This window comes from Podarcis melisellensis (genome assembly GCF_964234715.1).
Source record: "Podarcis melisellensis genome assembly, chromosome: 14".
Taxonomy (NCBI): Eukaryota; Metazoa; Chordata; class Lepidosauria; order Squamata; family Lacertidae; genus Podarcis; species Podarcis melisellensis.
The window spans coordinates 45983608-45997176 of NC_138546.1; the positions used below are offsets into that span (position 1 = coordinate 45983608).

Below are 13569 nucleotides of genomic sequence, written 5' to 3' on the forward strand. Positions count from 1 at the left end.
GGCATTCAGATCCCCACAGCCATGAAGCTCATGGGGTGACCTTGGGCCAATCACAGCCTCTCAGCCTGACCTCCCTCGCAGGGTTGTTGTGAGGATAAAATGGGGAGAGGACCTTGCACTCCTTGGAGGGAAAGTGGGAGTAAATCAATAAAGAATTCTAATCCTGGGTCTTCTCAGGTGCTCTGTAGAACACTGACCATTCCCAGCAGTAATGACCATCCTATTCATATAAACCTCTTGAGCAAGCAAGGGTTGGGCATGCTGTAGTTGCACAGACTTTCTTTTCCTCCATGCTCTGAAACAAAGTCTGATTTAACAAAGACGGGGGCATGTTTCAAGTGGTATGTAGCAGCCTTATACTGTTTCAGATCTAGATCAGAACCATCTGCACTGACTGGCAGCAGCTGTGCAGGTCTGAACCATGGCCTTTCCTGGTCCTACCTAGAGCTAGACTAACCTGGGACCTTCTACAAGCAAAGCAAATGTCCGACCACTGAGCTATAAAGCCCTGCTTCTTGAACATCACTGGGCATGCAAAGCGCGACTTGCACTGAGCCAGACCATTGGTCTATTTTCCTCAGTATTACCTACATGGACTGGTGCCTTTTCGGGGATTCTAGACAGGTGACTTTCCCAGTCCTACCTGGAGATGCCCAAAAGTACAGAACTTTGTCCTTTTGCACGCAAAATGCTGTGCTGCGGCACTTCAAGCAAATCCACCCCACATTTTCCCCACTGCATAGGATGTACCGATCTCCTGCTTCCTTTGCTCTAATACAGCCTCTTGCATCTCATCAGACATGCCTGGATGCATCCAGTAATTTCCCCTGGGAATACGAGGCCAGTGCTTTCTTTGGTCAGCCTGTACTTGGTATCAGTTAATCCCAGTTCCTTAGACATATTCACTATAATCCTTTCTAGGCTCTGGCTTGTTCACTCTAATGCCCACCTACCCCTGCAAAAAAATAACCAACCAAATAACTCCATGCTGTAGGTGCTTCTCATTCGCCTGTACTCTGCATGCCCCGAAATCTTGGACACTAAATCCCCCCCAAAGTTGACAATCCACTGCTTGCCGAACAAGATAAGGGCTTGAATAATGCAATCTTGGCTTCCTAGGTCTTCATGCAGCACAGTAGGGGTTTTTTTTTTTTTTAAATATTTTTATTAAGTACAAACTAGAAAACATACATATTTACAACAAAAGCAAACACAAAAGAAAAAGAAAATACATATAAGCAAGGAAAAAAAAATAGAGAATATTTTGTCTCTTTTCATATTTACAGTTATTTATACCTCTATAAAATGCTATTCACAAAAAAAGAGTGAAATGAAAGATAAGATATCAGAAAAAAGAAAAAAGAACAAAGAAAAAATGAAGTAAAAGAAAAAGATCATAGGTGAATTTTTTTAAAAGTAGATAAGTACTCACAATACATAGCCATTTCCCATCTATATTTATATTCAATTGTATACCTTCATCTTGTCCTTATCTACCTTAGATAAAGTGTTAAAAAAAAAAAAAGACTTCCACCATTTACCTCCCGCGTTTTAATAATCAGTTCATCAGATCCTCTGTTCTTCATATTTTCCCTTTGGATTTCCTTAATGTCTCACTTTGTATTTTTTATATTACGCACAAGATTATTCTAGACACAACCAGATTTTTGTAGTCGAGCGCTGGTTTTGTAAATAATAATTTAAGTATGGTTTTTGTTTAGTTGCTTTTTTTAAAAAATATTTTTTTAAGCTTGCACCCAGGGAGGTCACTTCAGTGATGCTAACACAGTGGTTTGACTTCACCCCCAGAGGCACACTCCATTGTCTCCTGAGACAGACAGATGCCAACAACAATTGTATTCGAAATGTGTCCACACCATAGACATATGATACTGACAGTTTTGTTTTCAATTCCTTTCCTGAGGATCCCCAATATGGAGTCTGCCCTTTAATGGCTGTGCATCCTGGGTGCTTGGCACTCTGCAGGTACAAAGGTCCCAGGTGAAGCTGGTAGTATTTCTGGTTGAAGGATCTCAGGTGGAAAGGATGGCAAAGACCTTCTGCCTGAGACCCTGGAGAGCTGCTGTCAGTCCAGGCAGGCTACTGGCCTAGGCTGACCCATGGCCAGGAGGCCTCCAGAGAAACATTGATCTAGGCCTGGCATCCTCTGCGTAGGTTGCGGCTGTTGCAAGGCAGAATGAGAAACAAGGTGCTATTCAATGCACCTGTAAAGCACATGGCTTCCTCCAAAGAATCCTGGGACCTGTCGTTTCCTTCTCATTAAGGGTAAAATTCCAGCATGATTAACAAACTACTGTTTCCAGGATTCTTTGGGGGGAAGATATGTGCTGTAAATGTGCATTCCATGCACTAGGATTGTATGGTGTGGACAGTGGCGTAGCGCGGGTTGTCAGCACCCGGGGCAAGGCAAGTAATTTGCGCCCCCTAACCCATGGATTTGCGCCCCCTAACCCTAACCCCCAGATGTTGCGCCCGGTGCGGCCGCCCCCCCTACACCCCCAACGCTACGCCACTGGGTGTGGACAGTAGTAATACACACAAACCAGGGGGTTATTTCCCCCACCCCAGCATACAAAGTCTGCTCTCACAAGGAGGACTTTAAACATTTATTTTAACTGGGCATTGTGAACATGAAAGTGGTGGGTGGGCTGCAACAGCTTCTGGGGGCAATCTTAAGTCACAGGCTCCCACTTCTTCTTGAGATGGGCATGTGTATTGCTTTAACCTATGTGTTAAGCCTCTGCTACGTTTTGGGGCCCCTCAGACTCAGTCCACCCCTAGAGTTCTGCCCCCAAAGTCCTGTCCTGCCTGGCCGTCTACATTGCAGGGGGCAGCAGATCTGTGGTCCTCCCCTTCGAACAAGGCTCTCCTTCCTGCACCTCCCTGTCCGGCCGCCAGCATTGCTTCCTCACCTGCGCGTCTCTCTTGCCCCGGAGTCCGCGCACCGCTGTCGCTGCTGCGTCTGTCCGGAATGCCGCCCGTCCCGTCGGAGGCGGGTGGGGCCGGGGGCGGGGCCGAGCGCCTCATTTGCATGACCCTCCGGCCTCTATATAAGAGCACCTCCTTAGACGGCGCCGCTTAGACAGTAAGTCTCCCGCGCAGCTGTGCCCACGGCCGCGCGGAAGGGATTGCTCGCTGCGTAGCGCCTTTGCCTTTGCCCGACGGGAGGGGACCAAGCAGGGAGGAGGAGACGGCAAAGACCCCGCAAGACCCCCGCAAGGAGACGGCAAAGACTCCGCGCCGCCACCTCCAGGGTCCCTAGACTGAGGCTAATCAGAGGTTGGATGGACACCTGTCATTTGGGCTCATGCTGCGTCCCAGAAAGGAATCTTTCCCTGCGCAGGACTCCTCGGTCGAGAGCAGAGGGAGAGACACAAACAGGCTCTTTCTTTAGCCAAACGCAGCGTGACGGCGGGAGGAACATCTTCCCACGGGCAGCTGTCCATTTATTTATTACTGAAAACTAAATTTCTTGTCACACAAGGGTCTCCAAGTGACTGACATCGTGATATACAGTATGCCATAGAATCGCATGATATATTAATATTCTATACGACATACTGGGGAAAGAAAGACAACACAGTCCACCCCTAAAATTAATCTAAAAAATTAATACTCAAACAATAAACTCAAACAATAAAAAAGCTATAGTCCCACCCACTAATTAGCGGAGAAACATACAAACTTAACACTGGCAACCTCCTTCTGTTTCAGTGTATCTGAAGAAGTGTGCATGCACACGAAAGCTCATACCAAGAACTAACTTAGTTGGTCTTTAAGGTGCTACTGGAAGGAATTTTTTTTGTTTTGACCACAACACATATGGTGGTCTTTCAGGAGCCACAGAAAGTCCATCTAACGGGGCCTCCCGGGCTCTCTCGGCTTGAGCGCACAAAGCCTGCTTTGCAAAGAACCCTTGAAAGTTATATATAATATTTATGATTTTCAGTTTTATAGATTTCAATAATTTTACAATCTTTTTAACATTTCAGAACTCACCTTCCTCCCCCCTCTTTCTGCGGTTCCTTAAATTTATTTTTAGTATTCTCTGCATATCCAAATTAACTTAATTTGTTCAATTATTCATCTACTTTAAATGCACACACTTTTGAAACTGCGGGTTATTACAATAATCCTGCCAATGTTCTTACCTGTTTACAGTTTGTAAATATTCCATAAACCATTTCCATTCTTTTATTAAAAGCATGTTACCTTGATTTCTTATTTTCCCCATAAGTTTCGCCATTTCTGCATCTTCCATAGGTTTTTGTATCCATTCTTCTTTTGCTGGGACTTTTTTTTCCATTTTTGGGCAAGTAACAGTTTTGCCGCTGTAGTCACATACATGAATAAATTTCTATACACTTCGGGTAGTTCTGCCCCTATAATCCCCAAAAGCAAGGCTTCTGGGTTGTTTTGTTTTTTTTTGCAAACTTTATTTTTAACCCTTGAAAGTTTTCAAAGTGCAGGTTTGCGATGGGTAGGTAGGAATGGCCCAATTGCATAGAAGCAGGGTGCCAACTTGAATAAAATATTGGGGGGGGGGGTTAAGGCAAGCCCTGCCCCGCATAATCGACGATCACATGACATGGTGCGCACACCCTATTTGAATGGCAATGCCCATCAACTTTGGGAGGCCTCAGCCCCTAGGAACTGGCTCCCAGGCATGGAAGGTCCCGATCCCCCAGCCCTGCCAGTGTGCAAGCAATGGCCATCATTTGATTGACCCTGGCATGCGCACGTGGTTATACTCGGAAGTAAGCCTCGCTGGATTCGATGGGACTTGACTAGAGGAAAGTGTCTGGGCGCGGCCTCCTGCCCAGAATTGAGGAAGCCGCTTTCCTCGGCCAATGCACCAGGACATCTTCTTTCGTCTGGGTTCTGCCTCGCTGGCATTTGTAGGGGAAGCTCTCCTGGCTTATTTGACGGCAGCTTTTACCACATCCTTCCGTCTCCTAGGGCTACCCAGTCGCTCTGCACTCTGTAGGTGCTCAGAGATACTGCCTTTCTGTTTTTTCAGGTGGTTCAGGATTGACCCTGGCGTTCCAATAGGTCTGGGAGCAGGTGGGCTCGGATCAAACCCTAACCCCTTGGATCCGTGCTTGCCCCATTCCTTCTTTTTTTTCTGCCCCCAAACCGTCCCGGGGGCAGCCAAGTGTCCCGCTGGGCCGCAAAATCGTGATAAGGCAGTTCCAGGGCGACCCCTCCCTGAGCAAGGTGACGATGCCCCCGCGTCAGTCCCCGCCCCGACGGCTGGGCTATTTAAACAGCAGGAGCGCACGCGGGGCGAAGACCAGCAAAGAGGCTTGGAGGAGAGGAGCCATCTAGTGGTCAGAGGAGGCGAGACAAGGGCGTCGCGTCCGCCCGTCGAAGTCCGCTCGCTGCCCAGAAAGAGAGCCATGGCGGCGGCAGGATTCGCCAGCAGGATCCTACAAGTGGGGAGCTTGGCTTATCTACTCCTTTTCGCCACCTTTTCTGTCTCGCCCTCGCTCGGAGGACCCATCCGGCTCCGGGAAAACCTCTGGGCTACAGGTACGACCCCTGCGTCTCCCGGTGGCGCTGGAGGGGGCGGTCTGCCAAGGGGGGAGCTTCCCAACGCAGACGGTGGGAAATGCTTGCCTGTTAGTAAAGATCCTGGCAGAAAAAAGGCTGCGTGTGTGTGTGTGGAGAGGGTGGGGGTGGGGGGACAAGAAGGACTGGAGCAGAGGCTGCAAAATTGTGCTCCTTACCTATGTCCGTCTTTAGACGACATCTGAAGGCAGCCCTGTATCGGGAAGCTTTTAACGTTTAATGTTTTCGTATGTGTAAAGATAATAAAGTTATGGGGCGGGCTTGGGGTGGGTGGGTAGAATCTGTGCTGCTAGATCAGTTATGTGCCCAGTTCCTTCCATCATCGAGGGCACATTTGGATTCCCTGTGTCTGAAACATCTGGAGGGCACCAGGTTGGGGAAGGGTAGTCTAAAGGACCTGTGGAAATGGGGGTGGGATGAAGTGAGCCTGGGGGCACTTCCTGCCACCAAGAAGCTGGTAGGTCAATCTGTGGGGCGAGAGAAGGAAAATTGTATGGGATTTGGTTAAGCAGTGCCCTGCAATACTGTCATTCTGTGGCTGAAAGTTACAGTGGCGGTGGCGATTTTTGTGCTGCGTTTTAACACCGTATCCTTTAACTAGATGGCAGATCAATACACTGCTGTTTTGCTTTGTTTTTAAGACTTTAATGCAGTGCTGGGTTTGATTTGGGTGTGGGGTTGTTTGGAAAGCCATGCACAGAGGGTCAGGAAGCAATGCTTTCAGCAGCAAGGGAGGGGACAGCTCCCCGTGTCATCAGGTTGAAAATCCAGTCTCTGTCCAGGATGGACAAATTAACAGAGCAGCAATTATTTCACCACTGGTGATGCTTGGAACTTTATTCATTTGTTTATTAATCACCTTTCACACATATGTCCCAAGGGGATGCCAAAAAAATAATTCGAGAACAGCTCAAAACAGTTTAAAACAATGCAGGAAATAACAGATAAATTTTAAAAAGCAATGCGAAGTAAATACCCATGGTGCAACCTGTTTATCCAGCTGTTGGAACAAAAATTTAAAGACTATTTGCAGAAACATTGTAAAATTAATGAATGTTAAAATGATGTAGGATTGATTGAATTGAGACGGTTTTCGCAACAAAGTTAAAAGAATATGTAAAAACGGATTGATAACTAGATGACAATATGAAGTTAAACATGTTATGATATAAAATTAAGATAAAAACAAAGAGGGTAAGGATTTGCTGAATTAACTATGTGAACAGGAATACAAAAAAGGGAGGCGTGAGGAGGTCAGGAAAATAAGTGAATGAAATACAAGTCATGAAAAGACTGATTTGTTTTTAATGTTTTTAATTTTTAATTTATTCTTTTTTATGTATTTTGTATTTGTTAACTTGTATTTTTGTATCTTTGTCTTTTATTTTTATTTTTTCTTCTTTTTATTCTGTAATCCTTTTTTGCTTATAAAATCTTAATAAATATCTTATATAAAAAAATTGTCTTCCGTTGGTTCGGGAAAGGTGCAGGTACTGGGCACCTGCTGTGCCTTGATGGGAATGCTAATGGCAGCCACGCTGACTGCCCTGCTCTGAGTTTATTTTATTTTGATTTGATTTATATACCACCCTATACCTGCAGGTCTCAGGGCAGTATCCTACCAAGCAGGATACAAACTACTCTGGAACTTGTAGGAGAAGCTCTGCCACAGACGGCAGCAACCTGCTGCATATATAAGGGATAATGCAGTCTCTCGAGTAACCTGGTCCTGAGCTGCAGAGGGTCTTACAAGCTAGTACCAAGCCTTGACACCTTGTAGCAGGTGTGCAGCTGGTGCAAATCCCACAAAGGGTTACATGACGGTGGTAGTTCGGCCCCTCAAGCAACCTGGCTGCTGCATTCGGCACCAGCTGAAGCTTCCAGACCAACCTCAATTGCGCAAAGCGCATTACAGGAATCAAATCTCCAGGTTACCAATGCGTGGACAACTGTGGTCAAGCTGTCCTGATCCAGAAACAATCATAGCTGTCTTAAAAGCCAAAGTTGGGGGAAAGTACTTTGGCCACCAAGGGCACCTGCGCTTCCAGAGGCAGGTGAATCCAGGCACAGCACCAATGCGTCAGGGACAGCAACTCAACCCAAGGCAGGCAACTTGCAGACTTCCTGGGTCTGGAAACCAATTTTCTAGAGACTCCAGCCTGTCAGGATGCAGACTTTATTATTCCTCACCAGGAATAATACTATTCACTGCACCCCAACATTGGTCCTGGGCCTGCTCAGCCATTCCCAGTTCAGATGTTGATGAGAAATGGGAGTTGGGTATCATCAGTGTACTGATGACGGCTTGCTCCAGATCTCATCCTCTCTGCTCCTGATGGCTTCAAGTCAATGTTAAATAGCATCGGTGCCTTACGACACCCCGTAGTTTCTCTTGCAGGGCTGCCATGGTGTGGCGGTTGAGGTAGAGGGCAGGTCATGCAGTCCAAATCTCCACCTTGATTGTTACTTAAAAGTGCTTCCTTCCTCTGAAAATTTGCATTCTGGTAAGGAGATGGCCACAAGCTCCCTGGAAAAGTGGAAAGACGGGGTGATTTTTTAAGGGCAGGGCTATTTATTTATTTATTTATTCATTTGTTTTTAAAGAGCACACACATGATATCCATTTTCAATAGCATATAATAAAAGGTGGGATCTGCAATAAAATGTTATTGCGTGGAGTTGTCCTTTGCAGATTTCTAGGCACTTGGTTCCATTCTCCCTGTTCAGAGGTGTTTCTAGGCTCCCTTGTGCCCTTGACAAGGAGCTGTGTTGGCCTGCCTCCACCTCTGGCACACTTGGTAAGGATGGCCCCAACTCTAAGGCAAAGTGGAGAGGCATGATTTTTGCATACACTCCCCAGGCATGTGCCTTTGGCAGGGCCCAGCTTGATGAACCCTAGGTACACCCATACTCCTGTTTGAGCCCAAATGAAGAAAACAAGTCAATGGGCCGACAACAGCAGCAAGGAAGAGGATGTGGCAGTGGTGAAACCCCTCGAACAATCATGCACAAAAGCCTTCCTTCAAAAAAAATTAAAATGAAATTGGGCCAGCACTGTCCTGACTAGAATTGGTGTCATTTCAGGGCATTTCATGGGGAAGAAGAGTATGCTGAGCTCTCCTCATGTTCAGTCTGCATTCTCAGAAAGTGCTGAGACCAACAGCACCCCCAAGGCTTTCAGAGAGGGGATGAAAGACCTGATGATGAGTGAACTTCTTAAAATACTCCTGCAAGAGAAGCTGCTGGAGGAGAACCGAGGGAAGCGTGATCCCAATGACCAGGTGAGCACCATCCTCCCTAGATGTCCTGAAAGGAACGAATGTGGTGGCTCGTGCCCAGTGGGACTGATGGCACACAAGACTAGGGGGATGACAGTAGAGCCAATGATAGGATCATAGTATGGTACAGTTGGAAGAGACCCCAATGTGGGAATGTTCAGGGATGCAGGAGAGGATATATTGTTCGATTATAGCCTTTCCAACTTTTGTAAACAAGTTAATAATTTAGCGGAGTAACATTCCCCCTTTTAAACTCACAGCGGATGCGTTTGCTCAGGCTCGCTAAAGCCTCTATAATAACTGACCTGGTATTTCCCCCGTATTCCCTTATAAAAGATAAGACACGACAGTCTTCTATAAAAGTATAAAAAAGTTTACTCACATTCTGTTCACAATCAGATCCCAGAAGGCAGACTTAGCTTAGAAAAGTAACATATACCTGGAAACTATCTCATAAGGAGACAGTCCCTCTGTCCTCCCTTGGCTGGAAGCCAAGAGAGTATCTTTTCCTAAGCAGATGTTGCATCCTTGATGCATGTAGTCAAAAAGAGAGAGATAGCTACCCTGCCCTGTGCTTTTGTTGTTACCTGCACAGGTGAGGCCACACCCACCTCTAGTCACATGCAGAGGAAGTCTGTCCCAGCCCAGAAGGAAACAGGAAGTTTACCTGCTGGCTTGACAAACATTCCTCCCCATGTGTAAACATGTTCACTCTAGGAATATTGTACTTGGCTGCTCTTGTGTTTCACATCCCACACCCAAGGGTCATTTACTTCAACCCCCGCAATGCAGGAACCTCAACACGTGGCCCCCAATCCATTTTGAAGCCATACCTGACCTAGCTTTGCAAATGTGCTATCAATTTGATAGCTGCACCAGATGGAGCCAGAGCCAATGGCAGGCAGAGCTAACTAATTCTAGTCTCATTTTGGAAAACAGGACCGCCTGTGAAATGTGGTCCATGTTTGAGTTAGCTAACTGTGCTCAGACCATTGTGTGTTGCAGACAGTGGTCTTTTTCTTTAAAAGTGTTTAGGAGTACTCTCATTTTTACTCAAGAAAATCACCATTTTATAGTTCAAATCAAGGAAAATAAATACAGTAAATGGACAAAAGTACAGAATGTTTAGGGGTATGCGTACCCCTGCATCCCTCCGGAAAAAAAGCACTGGTTGCAAACACTTGTGCGATGCATTGCAGCCGTCAAAGGAAACTGTGTAAGGAATTTGTAGGAAAGGAATACAGTCAGAGTCTGTATTTTATATATTAATGCCTTCTCAGTGGGTTTCCCTTGGTCCTCCTCCTACTGTAGGAGCAGACCAGCATGGCAAGGATCCTGCTGGCATCAGTGGTGGTAGAGATTACTCTGGGGAAACCCCCTCCCCTTTTCTGACACTGGGATTTAATTGTGGGGATTTGATTGTCAGGCCAAATCCTTGCCTCTTCCAAGTTTATCAGGTGGGCGGAGTCAGTGCTTCCTAGGTTCCTCCAGCTATTTCTTGTGGGCTGGTACCAGAACCCCTCTCCCTTTAGTGCAGTTTGGCTTTGTTGCACAACATCTCCTGCTTGGGCTAGAGAGCTCTCCAAGGTCCTGAACCCCACCCAGATGCCTGATCTCAGGGATCACCAGATCCTTGTTGCTCATCACTCTCTGGTCTAGGTAGGTTCATTAACAGAGAGGTCTTAACGTAATAAATCCCATTTCAGTGCAACAATTTGATGTCATCTATTTACCTGAAGGGGATGCGTGTGGTGCTGTGGGTTAAACCACAGAGCCTAGGGCTTGCCGATCAGAAGGTCAGTGGTTCGAATCCCCATGACAGGGTGAGCTCCTATGGCTCGGTCCATGCTCCTGCCCACCTAGCAGTTCGAAAGCACGTCAAAGTGCAAGTAGATAAATAGGTACTGCTCTGGCGGGAAGGTAAACAGCATTTCCGTGCACTGCTCTGGTTCTCCAGAAGCAGCTTAGTCATGCTGGCCACATGACCTGGAAGCTGTACGCCGGCTCCCTTGGCCAGTAAAGCAAGATGAGTGCCACAACCCCAGAGTCGTTCGCGACTGGACCTAATGGTCAGAGGTCCCTTTACCTTTACCTATTTACCTGAAGACGCGGGTGGCACTGTTGTCTAAACCACTTAGCCTACGGCTTGCTGATCAGAAGGTCAGCGGTTCGAATCCCTGCAATGGGGTGAGCTCCTGTTGCTCGGTGCCTGCTCCTGCCAACCTAGCAGTTCAAAAGCATGTCAAAGTGCAAGTAGATAAATAGGTACCACTCTGGCGGGAAGGTAAACGGCGTTTCCGTGCGCTGCTCTGGTTTGCCAGAAGCGGCTTAGTCATGCTGGCCACATGACCCAGAAGCTGTATGCCAGCTCCCTTGGCCAGTAAAGCAAGATGAGCGCTGCAACTCCAGAGTCATCCATGACTGGACCTAATGGTCAGGGGTCCTTTTACCTTTTATTTACCTGAAGGCCTCAGAAGGGTGGCTGTCATCCTTCTAACATTGGCTGACTTACTAAAAGGATGAGATCATGTTGCTTCCTTACATAAGCAGAGCAAGTCAGGGAGCCCACACAGCCCAGGAGGGTGCAAAACCCACTTTAGATGTCCAGGGTGGTGATGGAGTAGCTATACTTTTCTCTCATCAGTGGGCAAGGCCAGTTTGCTTTCTATTATGTTGAAGCGTAAGCTACTGATGCCTGTGTTTTTCGTTACAGGAAATACCTTTCTTCACACAGTACCTGGCAAAATACATTTAAATGGATGAACTGAGGAAAACACCACAGACTTGGGGGAAAGGGAGCTCCTGAAGGGCTGTTCCCAATGAAAGCATCAAGAATACCAGAATTATGGTGTAAAATATCGAATTTATAACTGTAATCCTAATACTGACCTTTCCCCCCCTTCTCTGAAGAACCAAGTATTGACTGTATAGAAAATTCCTGGCATTTCCTTGTGCTGCAGCAGCTGGTGGATGAGGCATGATGAATAAATGTCTCTCTTTGCACAGGTGAGAGGATTGTTTTCAGTCCGCAGTGCATCGCTGTGTGCAGCAACAGAAAGCAAGCAGCCACAGAAGGACTAGTTCAGAAAGGGATGGAGAACCAGATGTGATTGGGCTACAACTCTCACCATCCCCAATTATTGGCTATGCTCTCTGGGACTGATAGGTGCTGCAGTCCAAGGAGATATGGAGGTTTCACATCTGCGAAAGAGAGCACAGTGGTACCTCAGGTTACAGACGCTTCAGGTTACAGACTCTGCTAACCCAGAAATATTACCTCGGGTTAAGAACTTTGCTTCAGGATGAGAACAGAAATTGTGCTCCAGCAGCGCAGCAGCAGCAGGAGGCCCCATTAGCTAAAGTGGTGCTTCAGGTTAAGACCAGTTTCAGGTTAAGAACAGACCTCCAAAGTTCTTAACCCAAGGTACCACTGTACTGCATTTCAACCAATCTGTTCTAAGTTGTTGACAGCTGCTGTTGACAGAATGGACTGGTATGCAGAGGAAAGAAGGGCCATTTCTGGAGGACATGAGACACCTATTTGGGAGACAAACCCTAGCAATGGAACCATAGATGGCCCAATGACCCAGGCAGTGGGTGGTCAGATGGCTAGGTTCAGGTACCTCATCCATCTATGACAGTGCCTCCTCAATCAGGGCAGCTTTCATATTTCTCTTCTGCAGCGATGAAACTAGAAGTCATTGGTCTGCTTGCTGACAACAGCTTTCAGATCCCACGATGCAGTGCAAGTAAGCAGATTATCCCCCCCCCCATAAAACCCCCACAATTCTACACTCGAATCCCTTAACCTGCATTGCAGACCTCTAATGGGTGCTTTGTGGATGTTTTCCATACAAGATTCCAACTGCACCTGTGTGCACTTCCATATTTAAAGTAATAGGTCCTAATATTTCTTTATTTGCATATGCATCATTTGATAAGCATGGCACTGCTTTACTGCTTGAGTAATATACGATAGGCCACAAAGTCAGTGGTCACTTTGGTTGGCAATGTACCTCAATACAGTAGTCCTGCTATGTATGCAGCTAAGAGACCCTCAAGGTCTCTCCTGTTTCCCAGGATGTTCTCAGGTATGGAGGGCAAATGACCACTTCTCCTTCTTGCTCCTGCTCCACCCTGGCTCAGTGTATCATAACCGAAGGCCAGAGCCATTCCCACATCTTAATCCCTTCTAATATAGGAAGCTACAGTACTGTACCTTATACCAAATCAGATCACTGGACCATCTAGCTCACTAATGTCTATTGTGACTGCCAGTGGCTCTCCTAGGCTTTAGGCAGAGGGCTTTCCCAGCCCTAACTCCCATTTCCAGGGATTGAACCTGGGACCTTCTGCCTGCAAATCAGATGTACTGCTACTGAGCTATTGGCAAGCATAATAGGAAATGCCAACCATGTGTCCAAGAGGCACCTTGATACCTGAGTAGTGATGGGGAACCTGTGGCCCTCCAGATGTTGTTGGATGCCAGCTCCCATCAGCATTGTGGGCATGGTCAATAGTCAAGAGGCACTGGATGTCATAGTCTAGCATCACCTAGAGCAGTGTTTCCCAACCTTGGGCCTCCAGATGTTTTTGGCCTACAACTCCCATCATCCCTAGCTAGGAAGACCAGTGGTCAGGGATGATGGGAATTGTAGTTCAAAAACAGCTGGAGGCCCAAGGTTGGGAAACACTGACC

The 13569-nt window shown here is 46.8% G+C and overlaps 1 protein-coding gene across 1 annotated transcript; it reads left to right on the forward strand.

The window, feature by feature from the left end:
• The first annotated feature begins 5339 nt into the window (after positions 1–5339).
• Positions 5340–11831, forward strand: NMB (neuromedin B). Its single transcript, XM_081887357.1, has 3 exons — positions 5340–5553; positions 8677–8873; positions 11584–11831. The coding sequence occupies exons 1-3, from the start codon at positions 5421–5423 to the stop codon at positions 11623–11625; spliced, it is 372 nt and encodes a 123-aa protein (XP_081743483.1). The 5' UTR covers positions 5340–5420; the 3' UTR covers positions 11626–11831.
• The last annotated feature ends 1738 nt before the right edge of the window (positions 11832–13569 follow it).